This window comes from Spinacia oleracea, chromosome 2 (genome assembly GCF_020520425.1).
Source record: "Spinacia oleracea cultivar Varoflay chromosome 2, BTI_SOV_V1, whole genome shotgun sequence".
NCBI classification, from domain to species: domain Eukaryota; kingdom Viridiplantae; phylum Streptophyta; class Magnoliopsida; order Caryophyllales; family Amaranthaceae; genus Spinacia; species Spinacia oleracea.
This window is the reverse complement of record NC_079488.1, coordinates 85,976,759-85,999,084: the sequence shown is the minus strand read 5'-3', so window position 1 is coordinate 85,999,084 and position 22,326 is coordinate 85,976,759. Positions and strand designations below refer to the sequence as shown.

At 35.0% G+C, this 22,326-nt stretch overlaps 1 protein-coding gene across 2 annotated transcripts; it reads right to left on the bottom strand.

Moving 5' to 3' along the window:
- Positions 1-6,535: 6,535 nt before the first annotated feature.
- LOC110791718 (alcohol-forming fatty acyl-CoA reductase) lies at positions 6,536-9,974 on the bottom strand. Of its 2 annotated transcripts, XM_021996481.2 has the most exons (10): positions 9,807-9,972; positions 9,555-9,658; positions 9,277-9,476; positions 8,919-9,019; positions 8,630-8,822; positions 8,382-8,543; positions 7,909-7,990; positions 7,547-7,813; positions 7,042-7,169; positions 6,536-6,916 (listed from the first exon to the last, which is right to left on the bottom strand). In XM_021996481.2, the coding sequence occupies exons 1-10, from the start codon at positions 9,883-9,885 to the stop codon at positions 6,766-6,768; spliced, it is 1,467 nt and encodes a 488-aa protein (XP_021852173.2). In that variant the 5' UTR covers positions 9,886-9,972; the 3' UTR covers positions 6,536-6,765. The 2 variants fall into 2 exon arrangements, with proteins under 2 accessions (XP_021852173.2, XP_021852172.2); XM_021996480.2 differs by having other exon boundaries at positions 9,277-9,658; positions 9,807-9,974.
- Between the last annotated feature and the right edge of the window lie 12,352 nt (positions 9,975-22,326).

Below are 22,326 nucleotides of genomic sequence, written 5' to 3'. Positions count from 1 at the left end.
ACTAATAAGTTAAGTATGTCTATGTTCTATACACCTAAACGTATCTTTTCTGAACTTAACAAACTTTTAGAAATAAGTGAAAATAAGACTAACATAACAAATTTAGACAAAATAAGTTGAATAGAACAGTGCCTACGTAATACTCCATACTATGTATCGTCAGGGATGATAACATATGATAAATATTGTTAACACAAATTCTTATTTACAAGTGGTGTATAATAAATACTCTACACTGGAGTAAAAGTTAACTCAAAATGCTTAAAAATTAAGCTTATATATGTGAAAGTTATCTATGTTTTAGTGAATTTTTTTCATTTTAATAAAACTTATTTCTTCAAAAATCACTAATAATGTATAAAATTAATCGTTTAACCCTTTAAAATGTTTATCTATCCACTTTTTTTCACTAATATAAAAGTTAATCATAACTAGGTTAAAGTTACATAAAAATGGGTAAAAGTTATCTTGGTGTACAATAAACTTATTGTACACCTTATGTGCGCAAGACCTTTTGTATTTTTAAATAGTAATGAAAAGATTGCTATTGTATTGATTGTTTTATATTTACAATAGCTATGCACATTGAGTTTTGAGTACAAACATATTTACGGATTTTTCATGAAATGCCCCTGAGGTTTGCAAGAATGCACCAAATACCCTCGCGTGTTTTGAATCACATAATATACCCCTATTTTTCCGTACTGTTCATGAGATGCACTTGGAGTTAACGGACGTTAGTACTCCGTTAGCTGCAATTTACCACTTTGCCCTTAATTTACCCCTGAAATTGAAAATTAAAAAAACTGGGAAACATCGATAATCAGTAATCAACTAATCACCAATCCAAAAAAACCCTCACATAATTCCCACCTCCACAATCCACAAACACAACAACAATGGATTCAGAAGCAGCACGAAATGCAAAGGAGTGTTTAGACCTAGTATTTGAGATGTAAAACATCTTGAACACTCAACTTGATCGTCACACAATCTCTCTCCTAATCGCCCTTTCTGAATTGGGGTTCAACCCCGAAGCGCTTGCTGCTCTTGTCAAGGAGCTTCCTGCTGGAACGGTTTCATCTTCTTAACGAGGGTTTTTATGCTTCTCTCCTTTTTATACATTTTTCTTTTAAAATTATTGTAATTATGAAATCGACTTTTGATGAAATGCATGAATTTTATTGGTATCTTTGTTGAGTTTCTGTGTCTGAAATTGTTCTTATATTAATGGGTCTTCTTTTATTCAAAATTATGTTGTGTAGCTAGGAGTATTTGTACCTTTCAATATGCTAACATTTTACTCCTTATTATAGTTTTTGGGTGCAAATTTGCCTTAATGTTGCTTCAATTTTGAATGTTCTTGGATGTGGGTTTTAATTGAGAGGGGTTTAATTTTAAAGGGTGTATTGTACTATTGTTAAATCCTTTGGTTGCTTTATATGTATATAATTGATCGTTACCGAAGTTTGTACTTTTGGCGCTTATTATGTCATGGCAGCAGCGTCTGGATGCAAAGCAGAGGCAAACAATAGGTTTCCTTGCTTGGTCGATCTGGTATAGGAGAAATAAATGGTTGTTTGAGAAGGTGGAGGTTCCTGATGGGGTCTTTATGGAGAATGTAAGGAGGTATGTTGTTGATTATGGGGAGTACTCAGCTTGTATTTATGGTGGAACAAAGTGCAGCTCCACATCTAGTAGCAATGTGTGGATCCCCCCTCCCGAAGGTGCCCTCAAAATTAATCTTGATGCATCAATTTATGATGCAAGCTTTGTTGGGATGGGGTAGTGGCCGAATGAGGGATGGTACAATCCTCTTTGCTGCTTCCCGTCGTGTCCGTGCTCATTGAAACCCTTTTGTCGCTGAATGCAAGGCTGCCCTCCTAGGACTAAAGAAGGCGAGGGACCATGGTTACCGGAACGTGATTCTCGAGTCAGATTGTCTGACCCTCATTAGCAAGATGCAGAATGGTGTTTTTATGCTTTCTTTAGTTGATAGTATCTTAGAAGATATAGCTTCTGTTTGTCGTAGTTTTGATTTCCTTGTTTGGTCTCATTTTCGTAGAGATCACAATAGTGACTATAATTAATGAGGCTAAGAATTATGTTTTTCTTGATGTCTTTGAACTTCAAATTATTGAGCAGACTATGAATGGCAAGCATTGCTATGATTGATGTCTAATTTTATAGCCGTTAGATTCAATTCCTACAATTTGGGTATTTGGTGCAAATAAGTTTACAAATAGGTGTATATTGTGCAATAAGTTTATAAATAGGGCCATGTGGTGAATTATAAACATGACTTAACGGAGGACTAACGGAAGGTCGGATTAGGGGTATTTGGTTCAAACTTAGGCAAAAATAGGGGTATATTATGTGATTCAAAAGACGCGAGTGTATTTGGTGCATTCTTGCAAACCTCAGGGGTATTTCATGAAAAAACCGACATATTTAATACTTTGTATAAATGTATAGTATTGCACTAGAATGATAAACTATGGCCCTATAAAAGCACATTGATGTGCTAAGAAAGGGAGAATCATTAAAAAAGATAAATAGATTATGAATCCGTCAAAAAATAAGTTCTTTAAGATAATAGTTACATCCTGTTTTACTTACATAGCAGTATGGCACCTGTATTTTTTAATTGGTATATTACGTTGAAATCTTTTTTGTTTATTGGTCGTAATTTAATGACTATCTGATCTCATGTGTTAGCTTTACCTACATGGAATTTGAATTTCTTTAATGCTAAATTAGAAATCCTATTTTTCTTTGCTAAAATCTAAGGAATTTCCAGTAAATTAATAAATTACATATACCCGATTTAATTAAATATATTAGATTAGATAGGAAACTTCCCTAAAAAAGCCATAAATGGAAAAGAATTTCGGATTCGGACTCGGACTCGGATTCGGGTCGGATCCGGTTTCGGATTCGGATTCGGGTCGGATTCGGGTCGGATTCGGATTCGGATCGGATTCGGGTCGGATTCGGGTCGGATTCGGGTCGGAGTCTCAGCAAACTCCATATCCAATCCATATCCATTCGGATTCGGATGTTTTTATTCGGATTCGGGTTCGGACTTTTTTTTTTCGGATTCAGATCGGATTTTTTCCTTCGGATCGGGTCGGACTCGGTTCGGATTCGGATGTGATTGCCATGCCTATTTGTGACTAGCACATTTGCTCCCAAATCATTTGGCAAATACATACAACCATTCATGGCGTCAAGGTAGCCCAAATAATTACATTACTCGAAACTAACGTCATTTGATTCAGAAATATCACTACTCAAAATGGTGGGGGGTGTTATGTTAAGCCTTGTATGCAACAGACTCAGTCGGTCCCTCGCTTTCCTTGCTACGAAGTCCACTTTCACCAGCTCTATGCCTCTATCCTTCTCCTGAACTTCAACAACCTCTTCTTAGCTTTCTCAGGTGATCCCTGCATTTGCCGCACAGATTAGAGAGTCAAGTTGTGGCAGAGTTTGTATGCAGGATATTATCCACACCAACTTTACAATCAGAAACAATAACCACATCCTACTATTCCATTTCTACTATCTAAGAGGAAGCTAGAAGGATGCCTTGAGCTTCAGCAGCACTGGAAGATATGGTGGTGATCCCTGCTATGAACAGTTTGTGGTTGTTCCTTCAAATACTAGCATAACTGGCAAGTAGGGAGGTGCTATAGAAGGTAACATCCACCTTAACAATATGGTTAGCACATATTTCAGGTTCAATATGCAAAGACTTATTCCCATTGGGTAAGGCATTGTATTTGGAGTGGAATTCTTTGGCTAGACAAACAGTTTGGGTGGACCAATATTTGATAGGCTTAGACTCTTTCTGAAAAATCCAAATGTTTCTTCTGAGCCAGATTCTTCAAAGATAAAAGGAGAACATGGTATTGTGGGGGAGGTTGGTGACAAGGTCAGTATCGACACACACAATATTTTTTAAAAAAAACCATTCATCAACATCAGAATTCAAAGAGTCAATTTTGTATTTAAACTACATTTCATTCCAGAATTCATGAGCTCTAGGATAGAGCATGAATAGATGTTTACTGTCTTCATGGACATTAGGACAAAAGGGACGATAACTGTTTGGAATAATTTGTCTACTAGCTAAATGGGAAGCAGTGGGTAGCATGTGCCACATAATTAGCCAATGAAAGATCTTAATTTTAGGAGGACACCTAGCTTTCCGCACAGTAGAACACGTTATATCAAACTTTAAATTAGGGAATTTAGAGTTCCAAATAATGTTGTAGGCACACTTAGTATCAAAATTTGAATCTTTCAAAATGGAGCAGAAAGGGGTGTCAGTCCCAAAGTTGGGGATGAGAATGCATTGATCCACATAACTAAATCGGAGGGGAGTCTCCTTAGAGAAAGTTAAGGGTCCATGGAGAGCAATTAAGTTAGCCAACTTTCCTTTAAGTTTCCTGCATATGTGGTCAGTTTGGGCTCTAGTTGGTCTTTTGCCAGTGAGGGAAAACCTAAATAGGTCCATAAGCCATGGCTTGCATCTACACCAAGGAAACACAAAATTGGACTTGATGAACTTCGGGTGTATGCTTTGAGAAGTACATACAGCTTAATTGCTTTTACTGTGGTTTATTTTTTGTCCTGAAAAATCCCAAAAGTTAGACAAAACATCATTCATCCCTTGCAATGTTTTCATGGAAATGTCTCCAAATAAATTTAGGTCATCAACAAACATGAGATGAGATATAAAAATACCATTTCTTTTGAGGAAGAAAGGTTTCCAGTTTCCCTCATCAACAACTTCACTAATCATGCATATCAGCTAGATACTACATGCATAAAATAAACACATAAGGGGATCTGGGGTCACCTTACCTAATACGTCTAGAGGTTTGAAAGGGAAGGGAGGTTTTCCCATTAACAATCACATAAGTAGAGGGGGTGTCTAGGCAAGAGAGGATTGAGTCACAAGAGATCTTGTCAAAACTTTTCCCAACTAGACAGAACCTAACAAAGCTCCATGAAAGCCTATCATAGGCTTTCTCTAGGTCAATCTTTAGAGCAAACCAGCCAAACTTTCATTTCCTAGATTTTATGGATCGGAGTGAAGGGTCAAATGTAATTAACATCACAACCCATGATTATTATGCTAATGTTGTATGAGTATGATGTATTTAGAGGTATGTTATTCATTACCCAATGCAGAGTCAAGAGCATCACGTACTACATATGAAGTTTTGGCCTTTTCAATTTTACAACATGTGTATATACTAGTACTTATGTGTGTATATTACTACTTATTTATGTAGTATGCATTTATTAATTAATTTCCTTCCTTGCAGTCACATTACTATATTAGGAGCTCAAAGTACAACTATACAAGTGTTGGTTTTACCTATTGAAAAGCTTAAGCGTAGGCCCACATAGAATATTGACATGCTACATCTTATAATTACTAATTTTAAAATAACTTCAATAGAAATTAAGATAAAAAGAACTAGAGTTTGTATCATAATACAACTCTACAAAGTTGTCTAACGAAATAAGAGAAACTAATAAGCTAAAACAAAATTTGTCGTATAGTATAACGACAACTTTTGTGTAAGATCGTCTTACCGGAAGACCACTTTGGTTGCTTAACTAATTTGTTTAATTTCTTAACTAATTGGTTACATTGCTTAATTAATTGATTCAATTGTTTAACTAATTAATTCCTTTGCTTAACTAATTGGTTTCAGTGCTTAACTAATTAGTTCAAGTGCTTAACTAATTGGTCCATTTACTTTACTTATATGATATCAAGGTGGTCTTTTGTGTAAGACCGTCTTATAGAAAAGTTTGTAATAGTGTAAAATGATAAAATAAAAATAAAAATAACATATTACATGCAAATACAAAGCCAAAAAAATTCATTTCTATTAATCAAGTAAAATACTTAATACAAGTCTGAATCCGCGAATCGCAAGGGCTTGAAGCTAATGATGGCCTTGATGGACTAATTAGGTACCCAAAAACGTTTAGGGACAAAAATAGTTGAAAATAAATAACAACTCTAGACCCATTTGAGACTAAGACCTTTCAGACCAAAAAGTTAAGGGTCTGAAATTTTCAAATTGGTTACGTCCATATGAAAAATATTGGTCTTCGTTTGGGTCTTACTATCCGCCCATGCCCATCCCTACTCTGAAATGGAAGAATTTGATACCAATGAGTAGAGTCTTTTCACAAGAATTACTTTGTATAAATTGTTTTCATAAGATGTATGTATAGAGTTTAAGTGATGCAAGTAGAATTATATTCACATTTTTCAATACATATATAGTTTTTTTTTTTTGAGGAAACCCAAAAGAGGGAATACATATATAGTTGATGCTAAATTTCGAGTTCCATAGGTGCAAATTCAAAAATGTTTTTCTCCGGTGAAATACAAATTAACAATTTTAATAAATTAACCCTTGATTGTACAAAAGGACAAAGGAAAGTTAATTTGTACTGTAGCCAGTTGTTCTTGAACGTATAAAATCATTGCCATGCCACAACGTCTAACAACAAATTTAGTTCTTCTTGACTTGTACAGATAAAATTTTCGTCCTTGGATGTACATTAAGAATAAAAGTCACACTTTTTGCATTTATTTTAGAAAATAAGGAATAAAAATAGAAAAAAGCATTTAAAAATATAAATTAATCGAGTACGTAAAATACATTTATGCTGCAAGTTTGTTCAATTTGAACAAAAAGAAAATGAAGGCCTGGGAAATGTGATGAAGTACTAGAACAAGTTGTCAACAATCGATGGAAGGTGGATATTGAAGAAATAATCTTTCCAGTTGATGCATAAGGGGTCGAAGTTGAAGGCATTTTCATCTAAACCGTTTTCCCGGGCAGTTATGAGCAACTTTTCTGTATTCGTATCTGCAAAACTACACAACACAAAACACAATTTTAGATCATAGTCCTTAAGGTTGGAAGGTACAATTCTTTACTACGGAGTACGGAGTACATAAACTTAAAAAATGAAGTATATATAAAGCAGAAGTTGACTTACATGCCCTTAAAGAATACGTAAGGTTTGTACAACTCTACTATCCGTGTTACCATTTTCAGCTTTTTGTCAAAGTTACGCAAAGTACGTAGGAAGCTGCTATCACCCATTTTATTAGGCAAAATTAAGACCTACACAAACAACAATTAATGTTACTAATTAATTAACAACATTGTGTTATACTTTCTCCGTCCCAAAATTATAATCCTATTTTTCAAATCGGGCGTCTTATAATTATAGTCTTGTTTTCTTATTTGAACACCAAAATATTTACATGTTACCCTCATTTGGGACCACAAAACAAAAATAAAATGTACTTTATTCTTTTTTACCTGTACTATATTCTACCTATTCATCATCAATGTACTATATTTTAATTTCCCATACACTATATTCCACTTTTCTTGAAATCTGTATTTTTAGTCAAAGAGGACTATAATTTTGGGACGGAGGAAATATATATAATACTGAAATCAAAATGAAGATTGCACAAGAAAATAGTACTAACCATTTGAACGAAATAATGCAATAGGGAGAAAATGATTTCAAATATGAGTATATTGCTGAGCACGACACCTTTCCTGACATTGACAGTGTTACCTTCACGATTGATCCAAGGATTTTTAGTGAAGTATCGGAAAAGAATATCATGCACATCACCTAAAGATATTGGGTTTCTTTTCGAACTCCCAACTTGGTACACAGTCAATTTTGATTGATTTATATGGTCCTTCATAGCCACAATAATCGAATTCACAAACATATCAGCCGGTATCTGCATATTAGCATAATCACATTAGAAAATAAAACTTTTATACAACTGATTTGTAATTAAGAAAGGATAATTAATACAGTTTAAAGAAGACTAACCAAGTCCAAAACAGAAGTACTATCACCGCAGAACAAACCTAGATATCCTTTTCCATACATAACAGCAATACTATCAATTGTCCTGCCATAGTATAAATTGAAATTGATATAAAGTGAAAACTTAATCCGAGCGGATCGGAGGAGCTACAAATAAATCCATACAATTACATATATTTCCTCTGTTCTTATTTACATGACACGATTATTTAGCCAAGTTTGTCAATGCACGATTTCAAAAATTAATATACTCCGTATTCAATTATGGATAAGAAAAAATTATAAAAAGTTACTCTGTAATAAATAATATGTGAAATATAACAAGACTACACACGAATATATATTTTTCTTAAATATAAATCACAAAAGAAAGTTTAAAAAGTTTGTGTACGTGAATAGTGTCTAAAATCTATGTAAAATAAGAATAGAAAATGTAACAATTGGATTTTGGACACTATTGAAAGCTGAAAATGTACCTGCAACCTTCAACCCAGCCAGGAAAGGGTTCTTTGAATGTACTGCACACGATGGTAGGCCTCATAATAAGCACAGGTAAATTGCCTCTAAGCTTGCCTACAAGCATCTCTCCCATTGCTTTGGTAAATACGTATGTATTTGGCCATCCATAAAACTTTGCCCTATGAAATTAATTAGATTGATGATCGATCAAGTGTACTGCAATCATACATGCAATGTATTATGTGTTTTAGTAATACGATCGTACCTTTGATCTCCTAAATTCTTCATCCTAATTCTTATATCCTTTTCTGGAACATCACTGGCTTTAAGACTGCTTAAAGTTTGATCAACAAGCTTCTTCTCTGAATCAATATCCAAACCAACCACGCCATTCAAAGTTTCACCCATGCCATACGCCTTTTCAGATATTATTCCTGTTTTCTCTCCACAAACATATGCTGATACACCAAATTAATTAAAGTTTAATTTCTTAGCTATTACCTACAATTCATGTCAGAACCAATTAAGCTAGAGCAAGATTGTGTGGCACTTACCGGTTGATACATGGATAAGCAACTTTATATTAGCACAATTCTTAGCAAAGTTGACAACATGTTTAGGTCCTAGGGTATTCACGCCCAATGCAACATCATACCTATACAGTATACACATGCAATCATTTAACATTACAACTTGTAATTTACAAGTAATAAAGAGCCAAGCTTATTCATGAATCATGATCGAGCATTAGTTAACATCTCATCAAAATGCTAAGTTGACAACATGTACGTTTTATGTTTGTCTGGGTAGTTAAATGTTCACCCAATTCAATAGTCATACCTACACGCAATAAATACTCCATATGACGATAGTCGTGATAAGATAAGTGAGCCAATTGAGTTAATAATTTACCTTTCGTCGAATTTTGTGGTTGCTGCGACGTTGATAACAATATCTATATCATTGTACATTTGTTTCAGCCGATGACCAGTAATTCCCAAGTTCTCGTAGGAAGTATCACCAGCAACTGCACTAATTTTCTCCGACATGAAACACTCAAATTTTGTTCCCCATTTTTCTCTTAGAATTTTGAATAACTCCTTCCCTAACACCTGCGTCCAAAACACCGTACGTACAACAATATGAGCTACAAGCGACAATTTTCGTAACTTTGTGGTCCTCATATATACCTCGTCTTGCAGCCGAATATCGGCTGCTTGAGAATTACTAGCCCTTATAAGAAGGTATAATTTGTTCACATTTGGCTGAACCCGAAGAATCTTCTCCACTAGAACTGCATTAAGGATCGTATTAACTTACATGTTAATATGTATGAAAATGAAAATTAAAATGAAAATTAAAATGAAAATTGAGAGAGTACGCGTAACTATTAAAGTTAAAGTTGAAGAAAAAGAGAAGGAGATAGAAAGAACAACACATACTCTTAGCAATGAACCCGGTAGCACCGGTAACTAAAATGGTTTTGTTGGCTAAAAACTCAGTTATGCTACCAAAATCCATGATCAAATTCTAAAACTTTAAAACTGGCTACTTGTAAAATATATAGATTTCCGGATGAGAATATTGGTAAAAGTAGATCAAATCGCTCAACCTATTTATTGGTCTGGCCAAAGTATAGTCTATATCAAAAATAGAGTAACCTACCACGAAATCGGTGTTCAAATTAATCAATTAAAATTCCGACGTTATATAAAGTGACACGTAATACAATTTTAAGGGAATACGGAGTTTATTTTGAGTTTATTACTCCCACTATCCGGAATACTTGACAGATACGGAGTTTAATACAATTTAATTGACTTATTATTTAATTATATGATAATGATAGTGATGTATATTTTTATTACCTAGTGAAAAATATGTGGGACCTTTAATTTTTTATTTGTTATTTTAGACATTAAGAATACAAGTAGTACTTTTTTTTTAGTACCTTAGATAAGTGAAAGCAATAATATACATTAGAAAAATATGTCATTTATAGAAACGAAGCAAGTATACTGGGACCACTTTATAAGGAAGCCAAGGCGAGTGTTTCGGGACAGAGGGAGTACGAATTTAGGGTTGTCGGGTCGCTTTTAAACGGTTCAAAATTGGTTAATGTTGGGTCAATATTTCTATTCGGATTGGTTCGGATAACTTTTGTCCGGGTGAGGTCGGGTCTTAAATTGTTTCGGATTGAACTTGGTGTTGGTTCAGGTCAGTCTCGGGTTCGGTTGGAACCTTTTTAGGTTTATCACGATTTTTATTAGTTCAAATTGAGTTCGGTTCGGGTGTATCTCGGATTCAGGTACAATTTGATTGGTATACTTCGGGAATATGTGGGTCATGCCTGGATCGCCTAAATCTCGGATTAGGGTCAAGTATGGGTATGTGAGTGTGAGGGGGTAAAAAAATACGACGAGGCGCCTCTAAAACAGTATACGACCATCACGACTTTTCCCCTCTGGATGTGGCAAGCATATTAAGTAAATAGGAACTATTTGTGGGCGTTAGCCTCTTTTTACTAGTCTATAGGAGTCGCCGTCCAGTTTAAGAAAACTGACAAAACCCGGTTATCGTGATATGCCTGGAATGCAAACATATTTGACTCACAACGGCCATAGGTTCCCTTGTGATCCCTGGTGTGGAGATCCCTCAACGTACATCCAACGGAGCAAAGATTGAGAATTCGGGGGGACGTTTACTAATACAGGGAGTGCCCAGCATTAGCCCACGCGGCGCAGTCCTTACTAGTTCAATTGTGACGACGATGGTACATGCGTTATGCTACATTACTATCTGGATTGATTTTAATGCACATATATTACTAAAGAGATGTCAAAACGCTGATTTAGGTTAATTCAAGGTATTTAACAATAATCAGATTTGTCCAGAGATTATCTTATTAGGCGTGATTAAATAAACAGATTAAGTGAACAGATTTATAAAAGGTGGTGAAAGAAATAAAAAAGTAGATTCCAGGTTACAGTATAGCGTAGGCTATACTGCGGTTCTCAGGAACACTTACCACTCGCCTTAGTAGAGGCTCCTTTTAGATTTAGAACAACCTTTATACTGACTTTTAGATCCTTACCCTTCCTTTAATTCCGGCAGAGTTTCCTCTTAGATTCCTTGGTTTAGCTTATGAATTGGCTAGAACTTTGGTAATAATTGCGTACAGAGTTCTGCTTAACAAGAGTTAATACGGCAGAACTATTACGAATGCGGGGCGGGACGTCAACAGAATTTTAGTATACCAGAGAGGGAAGAGAGAATTCAGATTATCAGAGGAGTGAGACTGAATTGATGATTGAAAATGGGGTGCAGAAGGGTTGTATTTATAGTGTAGGTAGTCGAAATAAGATAGATATTTGAACAGTTCGAGCGCTAGAAAAAAGTAGCGCTCGCTTCGTAAGCGCTGGAAATTTCCAGCGCTTTACACTGTAGCGCTAGAAATTTATAGCGAGCATAAGATAAGATTTGAAGAGTTTGAGTTTTAGTCAGAATCAAATAGCGGCGCTGAAAAAAGTGGCGCTTAAATTGAGAGCGCTGGAATTTTCCAACACACGCTATGCCAGCGCTAGAAAACTCCAGCGCAGGCAGATCTGCGGATTTCCAGAAAACTCAATCTTTAATAGTTCATAACTTCTTCATACAAACTCGGTTTCTTGCAAATATTATCTTGTTGGAAAGCTACGGAATCCATCTTTCCAATTCCGCCGGTGTCACATCAATGGGCTTCGTAATACTCAAGTTATGACCCAAAGAGTGGAGGTTTGTCCGTTTCAGCGAAGCCCAAGTAAAAGCCTTATAACTTATTCATTTTAAATCTGATTTGGGCTTATGATAAGTCTATGGAAATCTTATTCCAAGGAATATACAATCATGTGATGTACATGATCCAAATCATAATTTATAAGATAGACTTTGACATCGTAAGGACGTATCATTTGCTAAACGGGCTAACGAGCGTATTTAGGCACTCGTAAGCATTTTAAGTAACTTGGGTTAACATTTACATGCATCGTGCCCAGTAAGTATGAGTTTGAGAAGTGTTATTGTTTGAGCTATGTTATTTTAGAGCCTGAAGGTAAGCATTAGAACATTGTGGCGTGTACGGGTGTCCTGTAATGCGGACAATCATATTCTATCTTTCTATCGATGCAACCACATATTCATCCGTATCGGGATGCGAATGCGACTAAATATGTGTCCAGTAAATTCAATCGCATAGTAAATGAAAGCAATCAATAGGAATTAACCAATAATACCAACAATCAACAATATTCAATATTCAATGAGACTACTCACACATAATTAAAATAACCAATCCAAACATATTAATTGAAAACATGATTAAAACAAATAATAAAGCAAGGTAAGAATTAATACCTAAACGAAGAATGGAAGAATAAATGAAAAATTGGAACTTTGATTGAAAATAAAACTAAGTGTTTGATTAAAGTTGAGAGAATAAAACTAAGTAGTAAAATAACTAAGTGCTTAATACTAGAAAATAAGATACGGAATTAAGATCCCTTACAATGAGCCAAGGGCTTAGTTTAATTAGTCTTGCCCAAAAACGATACCAAAAACCGGAAATAAAAGCTTATCCGCGTGTCCAGAGGTTGTCGTCTCCCAGTCGGGCAAACCTTCGTTCGGCCGGGGATCCATCTCGTAAACGGCCCGGACGGGCCGCCATCCGCCCGGGAGGGCGGATGGAAATCTTCCAATACTGCTGCTAGATGACGGCCCGATGGGCACCGGGAGGATGGCGCCCGATCGGGCGCGTGCTGGAGGACTTATTCTCCTCTTTGCTCGCCCGACTAGTCTCCATTCGCCCTCCTAATCTCCATTCGCCCTCCAGTCGTAAGGCGACCAGCTCGACGCATCCAATATCACTAATAACACCAAGTGTAACCCTTGGGGCTCAAATATAAGCATCTTAGGCCCCCAAGAGTCGACACTGGTTGCCTCGAACCTTCTCGGGATCGGGTAGTGGCCCATATCATCATGAAACGAGCCTAAAAAGGCCAATTTTCCATTAAACGAATCTGAAACTCAAGGCGCACTCAATAACACATATTAGTACTCAAAATGGCTCATAAGAGCTCATTTAATTTAACACATAAAAGTACTAAAGGACGGGGGTAAAAACTCTATATAAAATGCATATATCAAGTGGGAGCTGTGAACTGAGCCCAAATTTTATCTTTCACATACATAGCATGCACCCATTTTACCCACAAGTTGTCCTCTTCTGAGATATGGCCCAAGCGTGTTTACCCATAGCTGCTTGATTCCATAAAATCAAATTTCTGAAACCTAAACCCCCTTGAAACTTAGTGTAGCAAAGCTTGTCCCATGCCACAGCACCAAGTCTACTATCAGCATAAGATCCAAACCATAGATAGGACCCACAGATAGCATTGATCTTCTTTAGGAAAGAACTAGGGAATAGAAAAATTTGAGGCCAGTAAACACTGATGCTCATGAGGACAAAATTAACTATAAAGCTGCATTCTGCCTGCAAAAGACATATGCCTTGAACTCCATATCCTTATTCTAGCCACCATTTTGTCTATAATCATATCACATTCTGCTCCTCTCAGCTTCTTTGAACTAATGGGCACACTTAAGTAGGTGAAAGATATAGAACCAACATTGAACCCTGACAGGTTTATGATGTGTTCCCGAGCTTAAGTATTCACCCCATATCAATAAATAGAGGACTTATTAGGGTTAACCTGTAAGCATGTGGTATCAGAGAAACACTGGATAATTCATTATTCAATTCATTATACATTATCACTTTTTATTTATTATTTATCATTTTTTTAATGTTTTTTTTAATATTTTTTATTCATTTCATTTAAGTTAAGTTCGGTTCAATTCAGTTCAATTCAGTTTAAAAGAACATGCCTATCTTACTTTATGCATATTTTACTATATTCACCTATTTTATTTATCATATTTTAATATATAATATATATATATGTGTTAGATTACACCATCTTGTGTAAACTTTGTGGGACGTTAGCAAACAATTTTTAATTTTCTGTCGCTCTCGCAACTAATATGCGGGGGTTTCTCTGAATAATATCTGATTAAAATAAAATGGTTCAAAGTGATCGGAAGTCGGTGGCATCGCTTGAAATCGGCAACCACCTAAATTGTTTCCATGCTGACAAATAATGTTGTATGTCAACTGGTTGGCTGTTTAGGCCACCTAGACGAGTCATGTAGTAGATCATCCGTCTAAAGGAATAATATACGGTTGAGAATACCATGCATAAAACTTGTGTTCGTAACAAATTTTTGGCTATACCCGGGTACAGCCAAAGCTGGCTGTACCCCCATCCAAAACGATGTCGTTTTGTGTTGTTTAAAATGAACATTAATATACTGGTACAAAAATGAACATTTAATATTTCGAAAATGAACATTTATTTATTTATTTGGAATGAACATTTACTATTTTGGAAATGAACATTTATTTATTTATTTGGAAATAAACTACAAAAATGAACATTTACTATTTCGGAAATGAACATTTATTTATTTATTTGGAATGAACATTTACTATTTTGGAAATGAACATTTATTTATTTATTTATTGGGAAATAAACAATATAGGCGCTTGTAAAAACATAAAAGACCAATGAAGTGAACAATTTCATTATGAACATTAACCATATATTTATTATGAACAAACCAATAAACAAGAAAGAACAAATAATTCAACAAAAAAGAACAAACAATATAAAAAAGAACATAAAATTCCAGAAAAAAGAACAGCCAATACTAAAATTATGAACAATTTTATGATGAATTTTAAAGCCAACATGAAAGAACAAACAATACAACAAGAAAGAAAAAATACTGGTACAAAAATGAACATTTACTATTTCGGAAATGAACATTTATTTATTTATTTGGAATGAACATTTACTATTTTGGAAATGAACATTTATTTATTTATTTGGAAATAAACTACAAAAATGAACATTTACTATTTCGGAAATGAACATTTACTATTTCGGAATTGAACATTTATTTATTTATTTGGAATGAACATTTACTATTTTGAAAATGAACATTTATTTATTTATTTGGAAATAAACTACAAAAATGAACATTTACTATTTCGGAAATGAACATTTACTATTTCGGAATTGAACATTTATTTATTTATTTGGAATGAACATTTACTATTTTGAAAATGAACATTTATTTATTTATTTGAAAATAAACAATATAGGCGCTTGTAAAAACATAAAAGACCAATGAAGTGAAAAATTTCATTATAAACATTAACCATATATTTATTGTGAACAAACAAATAAACAAGAAAGAACAAATAATTCAACAAAAAAGAACAAACAATATAAAAAAGAACATAAAATTCCATAAAAAAGAACAAACAATACAACAATTATGAACAATTTTATGATGAATTTTAAAGCCAACATGAAAGAACAAACAATACAACAATAAGTTTGATGAATGAATTTAAAAAACAACAAGAAAGAACAAACAGTACAACAAGAAAGAACAAACAATACAAGAAGAAAGAGTAAAAGATTAATGAAGAGTTTAATTATGAACATTAACGTACCATATGATTATTATAAACAAACAAATAAACAAGAAAGAACAAACAATATAAAAAAGAACATAAAATTCAAAGAACAAACAATACAAAAAGAAAGAATAAAAGATTAATGAAGAGTTTAATTATGAACATTAACCATATGATTATTATAAACAAACAAATAAACAAGAAAGAACAAACAATATAAAAAAGAACATAAAATTCCAGAAGAAAGAACAAAATATACAACAATTATGAAAATTTGATGATGAATTTAAAAAACAACATGAAAGAACAAACAGTACAACAAGAAAGAACAAACAGTACAATAAGAATGAACAAACAGTACAATAAAAAAGAACAAACAGTCGACAAGAATGAACAAACAATATGAGCGTGTCGTTTTTGGGGGTACAGCCAGAGCTGGCTGTACCCGGGTACAGCAGTTAGCGATTGAAATGCCAATCACTAAACATACTTTTTTCACTGGCTTTTCATTGGCTTGTGCATAATTTTATGATATGTTGCTTTATTTTCTGCTTTCTGGTCTCCATCAAGAATATTTGTATCTATGACAAAATCACGAGTCGATTATTTATGTCAATAATCACGAACTTATCTGAACTTATAAGATTTTATAGGACTTTATTTGACTCATAGGAACTTATGTGAATTAGTACCTGCAACTTATTTAAATAAGGTTTTATAAGTTGAAGAGAACGAGGCCTATTATTTTCTGTTTAGGCCACCTAGAAGGTCATGGAATAATCTACGGCTTAGAATACATAATAATTTAAATTTACCAATTACTACCTAGATCTTTGGTGACTTTGCAAATTACTACATACCTTGTTAAAAGTTGTAAATTACTACATAGGTCTTTAGTTATTGTTGTCAATTACTACCTTAGTCAAAACTTCGTTCAATTAGTCACTAATCATATAATTTCTCCGATTCTTTATTGTTGCAACATACCCCTCTACACGGTATTTAAGAAAGTGGTACTTGAGTGGGGCCACAACCACTTTAGTCACACTACTTACTTAAATTCATCTTAGGTGTAAAAGTGTAACTTTAGGTAAAAAATATTTTCATTTTAGGTGTGTTGCAACTATTGTGACATTTCCATTTTAGGGAAGTGTTGTAAGTATATAGAAATGGAGGAAGTACTAATCAAACGTTAATCATATTTTAATTATTTTAATTAATTAATAAATTTTAAAATAAAAAAGTTTCAAAACTAATTAAGTCAGAAGTACCAAAAATACCAAAAAAACTTACCCAAAAAAATTCAAAAAATTAAACTCCCTAAGCTCTTCATCTTATGTTTTTCCTACTACCGTTGTTAGAGCTGGTCTTAAGGGTTTTCTACTGTTCTTCATCCCAAAACACGAAATTTGTTAATTTACATGCTGATTTGCTGCTGCTAGTCTCTCTTTCCTCTCTTTGCTGGTATCTCTGCTCATCTCTACTCCTCTCTTCTCTTTAATTCGCGGCCTTGCATTACTGTTCTTGCTAGGTCTCCTTCTCTAACGAGTGCAATTATATTATTGCTCTTTCTACCACGGTTCGTTTTCTTGCAAACAACATTTCGTGTTTAGAAATTTCGTTAAGGTAAGGCCAATTTTCTAGTAGTGTTTAATTTCGTAAATTATGGTTCTTATTTTCAAATGAACTGAGATTTTCTGAAATTTTGGGGCTTTTATGTTTTCTGTCCAAGTAAGTATATAATTAAACACTTTGGGTATAGAACCTACTCAATTATTAGGCATTTGAAGAATTATTTCATGGAAGGATTATTATGGTTTTTTGTTGGACGGTTTGGATTAAAGTTCAATAAATTTTAATTAATTCATGTTAAATATCATTATCACTACGACTACACAAGTCTTAATGCTAATGGAGTCGATTTTAACTTGTAAATTTTTTCTGCATTTATGCAAGAGTCATGGGATGGACATACAGGGTTGTCTTAAATATTTTGAGGCCCTGTACTAATCTAGTCCTGATCTTAAAAATGGGGCCTTACACAAGCAAATGTGCGATAATTGGAATACTACTAGGAGTAATTTCCGAGTACAACGCTTTTATCCCAACAGACCAAAGCACTAAAAAATCAAACTACTTTATTTAAATTTTTAATCAGTCCCAAAAACATTTCAAGTCACTTCCACAATTACTCTTGTGAATTATACTCAAATTGCAATAGTCCTTTTTTTTTTACAAATAGGAGATTCATTTATTAGGCGGAATACATTAGGGATAAACCATTAAAGCTCAAATTTTCTTGGCAATTATGGCATCCTATCAGAGCTAAAAAATCCAGCTTTTGCGTATATGTTTGAAGCCAACAAAATAAGAACAAAACAAGTAGAAATAAGAACAAATTTTAAAATTTCATCAATAAAATCAGACAAAAAAACGAAAATAAACTCAAAACACACTAAAATCGCAACAAACAAAGGGAGCATTAAATCAGACTAAAATCGCAACGAAAAGTTTAATAAGGCAAAATAAACTCAAATCAGAATAAAATCATAGTAGTTAAATTATAGATAAAACAAAATTACATCTATCAATAAATTCAGAATAGAAAACTTATAATTTCATCTATACTAGCTAAATTACCTTTATAATTTCATCTATAATTTAATCAAGCTAGTTTGTTGATTTATTCTTCGATCTTCAAAAAATCCCCAAATCTCACCCCTTCCTAATTCCCAGCAAATATTGAATCGAGGGGATCTATAATCTGATTTTTTTTTTCTTTTTGAAATGAAATTTGAAAACACATTGCTTGATACAGATTAAATTCAACCATTGAACATAAAATAATGTTAATTGAATGATTGAGAAGAAGAGAATGTTTAATGGAAAGTTTGATTAGAATATGAAAGGATTGAAGATAATTGGAATCCAAATAATTTGGAAACAAGAAAGTAATTGGTAATTGGTAATTGGAGAAGATTACAAGGCGTTGAAAATTGAATGCGTTTATTGCGTTGATAGGGGCGATGAACTGAACCGTGATTGAAACAACAACGTTTGTAGTTTTTTTAATACTTCCTCCATTCCAGAAATATCGCACCATAGTTGATTTTTTGCTCCTCTAACCATTATTTTGATTCTTAATATCTCAAGTCGTGTGCAAGTAAAAATTATAAAACATTAATATTTAGAATATATATACATAAGTACTAATCTAACATGACCCCATATGATTAAAATTTCCTTATGTACGAATAACTAAAAAATGGCAAAAGTCGTAGTGTGAATAGTGTAAAAAATAAATGGTGCGATATTTCCGGAATGGATGAAGTACTTAAATTGGGCTCCGAAAAATGGGCCCTTTAATTTTCGGTGGCCCTGTGCTATTGCCCAGGATTCGCAGGGCTCCCACCGGGCCTGTGGACATGAATATGTGGTTTGAAGGCTTTGATTAGGACGAGATGGACCAAAGAAAATACGGGAAGAAGGTTTATTATGCGTCCTGATTATGATGCTAATACAAACAGGGGAGGATGCATATACTTTATATAATATGACGAGGAAATGACATTTTGGCAGAGGGACATATTTTTGGAGCTGCTGGATCAAAATAAGGAGCTGTGCAAGGAGAATAAAGAGCTGAAGAAGATGATTGCTAATGTGAACCATGATCCAAGAAAAATCAAAACTCATTATGCGATGTTGAAGATGAAGTGTAATGGGGTAGACTTAGGGGTTGTTTTATGTATCTGTGTACTTGTAATTCTTATCGGATTTTTCTCATGTATTGGTAAGAGCGTTTAAGGGTCGGAGCCTCGGACTAGGGGTACTAGACTACTAGGTGTTGGGCCCGGGTTTTTTTCTATGTAGTTTGAATCGGATCGATGTGGTGATAAATTAAGATGTAACAAGCTAATTGATGGCAAGAAATGAATGAAAAGTTATTATGTTTCTGAATGAGTAATTGTTATTGTTTGTTTTGGATTGTTGGTTGAAGTCTCACTTTATATAGGGAGTGTTGGGGTGTTAAAATGGGCCCACCATTTTAACCTAAAAGCCAATAAAATCCACTCAAGCCCAATATCCCTTACAAGGCCTCAAAGGCCCAACAAAGGCACTATATATACCCCTCAAAGGGCAAGGTAAAGGGGCCATTCTCTAACCCTAGAGAAGCCACCCTACTCTCTCTCCCCTAAACACCTCATTTTATACATCAATTATACTGACTTGAGCGTCGGAGGCTCCGCCTCGGGGACCCCCCCTTGGCCCGGAGTTCATCTTGCAGGCACCGTACGTGATCGGAACTCAAGACATCAAGGACGCTCCTTCCATCGTTTCAACCCCGGAACAATTTGGCGCCGTCTGTGGGGATCGAGAGCAATAACCCATGAAAATCCACATTTTCATACTATTATGTTCAACCGCAAAAATGGCCGGAAATCTGAAATAGCCGACCAAAAATTACTGTTTGTCAACAAATTACGTTATAATGGGTAGTGTGGTGACAAATAATGTTGCTACAAATTGTTGCTACAGATCGTTACTACATTTTGGTGGCCCAGTAGCCTCAAGGCCAAGTAAAGATGCTTTCCCACTCTCCCAGATCTGCAAACTCATTTTCAGAATAAAGAGGATTCATTTTGCTTGAGTACAGATTTTTGGAGCCAGTAACAGCTCACGCGTGAAAGTTATGAATTTGGAAATAAAGCAAGTTTCCACAACTCAGACTCAACTGAGCCCACAATCACCTTGCACGATTGGTAACAACAGCATACATTGGCATGATGGCACTACATCACTTCCGAAGGTAAAAATCCGAAGGATAAAACCGAGCCGAAGGTAAAAATCCGAAGGATAAAACCGATCCGAAGGTAAAAATCCGAAGGATAAAACCGAGCCGAAGGTAAAAATCCGAAGGATAAATCCGAGCCGAAGGTAAAAATCCGAAGGTAAAAATCCGAAGGATAAAACCGAGCCGAAGGTAAAAATCCGAAGGATAAAACCGATCCGAAGGTAAAAAGCCGCTCCGAGATTACAACTCGAACCGATGTTACAATCCGAGCCGATTTTAGAAGCACGTTCTTGAACAGATCTTCGGATTTGAAGAGCGAGGTTAAAAATCGCTCCGAGATTACAACTCGAATCGACGTTACAATCCGAGCCGAAGTAAAGAAATCGCTCCGAGATTACAACTCGAACCGATGTTACAATCCGAGCCGATTTTAGAAGCACGTTCTTGAACAGATCTTCGGATTTGAAGAGCGAGGTTAAAAATCGCTCCGAGATTACAACTCGAATCGACGTTACAATCCGAGCCGAAGTAAAGAAATCGCTCCGAGATTACAACTCGAACCGATGTTACAATCCGAGCCGATTTTAAAAGCACGTTCTTGAACAGATCTCCGGATTTGAAGAACGAGGTTAAAAATCGCTCCGAGATTACAACTCGAATCGACGTTACAATCCGAGCCGAGGTAAAGAAACCGCTCCGAGATTACAACTCGAACCGATGTTACAATCCGAGCCAATTTTAGAAGCACGTTCTTAAATAGATCTTCGGATTTGAAGAGCGAGGTTAAAAATCGCTCCGAGATTACAACTCGAATCGACGTTACAATCCGAGCCGAAGTAAAAAAACCGCTCCGAGATTACAACTCGAACAGATGTTACAATCCGAGCCGATTTTAGAAGCACGTTCTTAAACAGATCTCCGGATTTGAAGAACGAGGTTAAAAATCTCTCAAAGATTACAACTCGAATCGATGTTACAATCCGAGCCGAAGGAAAAAAGCCGCTCCGAGATTACAACTCGAACGATGTTACAATCCGAGCCGATTTTAGAAGCACGTTCTTAAACAGATCTCCGGATTTGAAGAACGAGGTTAAAAATCGCTCAAAGATTACAACTCGAATCGATGTTACAATCCGAGCCGAAGGTAAAAAAAACCGCTCCGAGATTACAACTCGAACCGATGTTACAATCCGAGCCGATTTTAGAAGCACGTTCTTAAACAGATCTCCGGATTTGAAGAGCGAGGTGAAAAATCGCTCCGAGATTACAACTCGAATCGATGTTACAGTCCGAGCTGAAGGTAAAATCCGAAGGTAAAAATCCGAAGGATAAAACCGAGCCGAAGGTAAAAATCCGAAGGACAAAACCGAGCCGAAGGTAAAAATCCGAAGGATAAAACCGAGCCGAAGGTAAAAATCCGAAGGATAAAACCGAGCCGAAGGTAAAAATCCGAAGGATAAAACCGAGCCGAAGGTAAAAATCCGAAGGACAAAACCGAGCCGAAGGTAAAAATCCGAAGGATAAAACCGAGCCGAAGGTAAAAAACCGAAGGATAAAACCGAGACGAAGGTAAAAATCCGAAGGATAA

Excerpts from the sequence above, each read along its gene's own strand:
- LOC110791718 (XM_021996480.2), bottom strand. The coding sequence starts at position 9,885 with ATGGATTTTGGTAGCATAACTGAGTTTTTAGCCAACAAAACCATTTTA. Across the intron at positions 8,823-8,918 it reads GCTTATCCATGTATCAACCG|CATATGTTTGTGGAGAGAAA; the intron begins GTAAGTGCCACA and ends TTGGTGTATCAG. Across the intron at positions 7,991-8,381 it reads GGCTGGGTTGAAGGTTGCAG|GACAATTGATAGTATTGCTG; the intron begins GTACATTTTCAG and ends ATACTATGGCAG.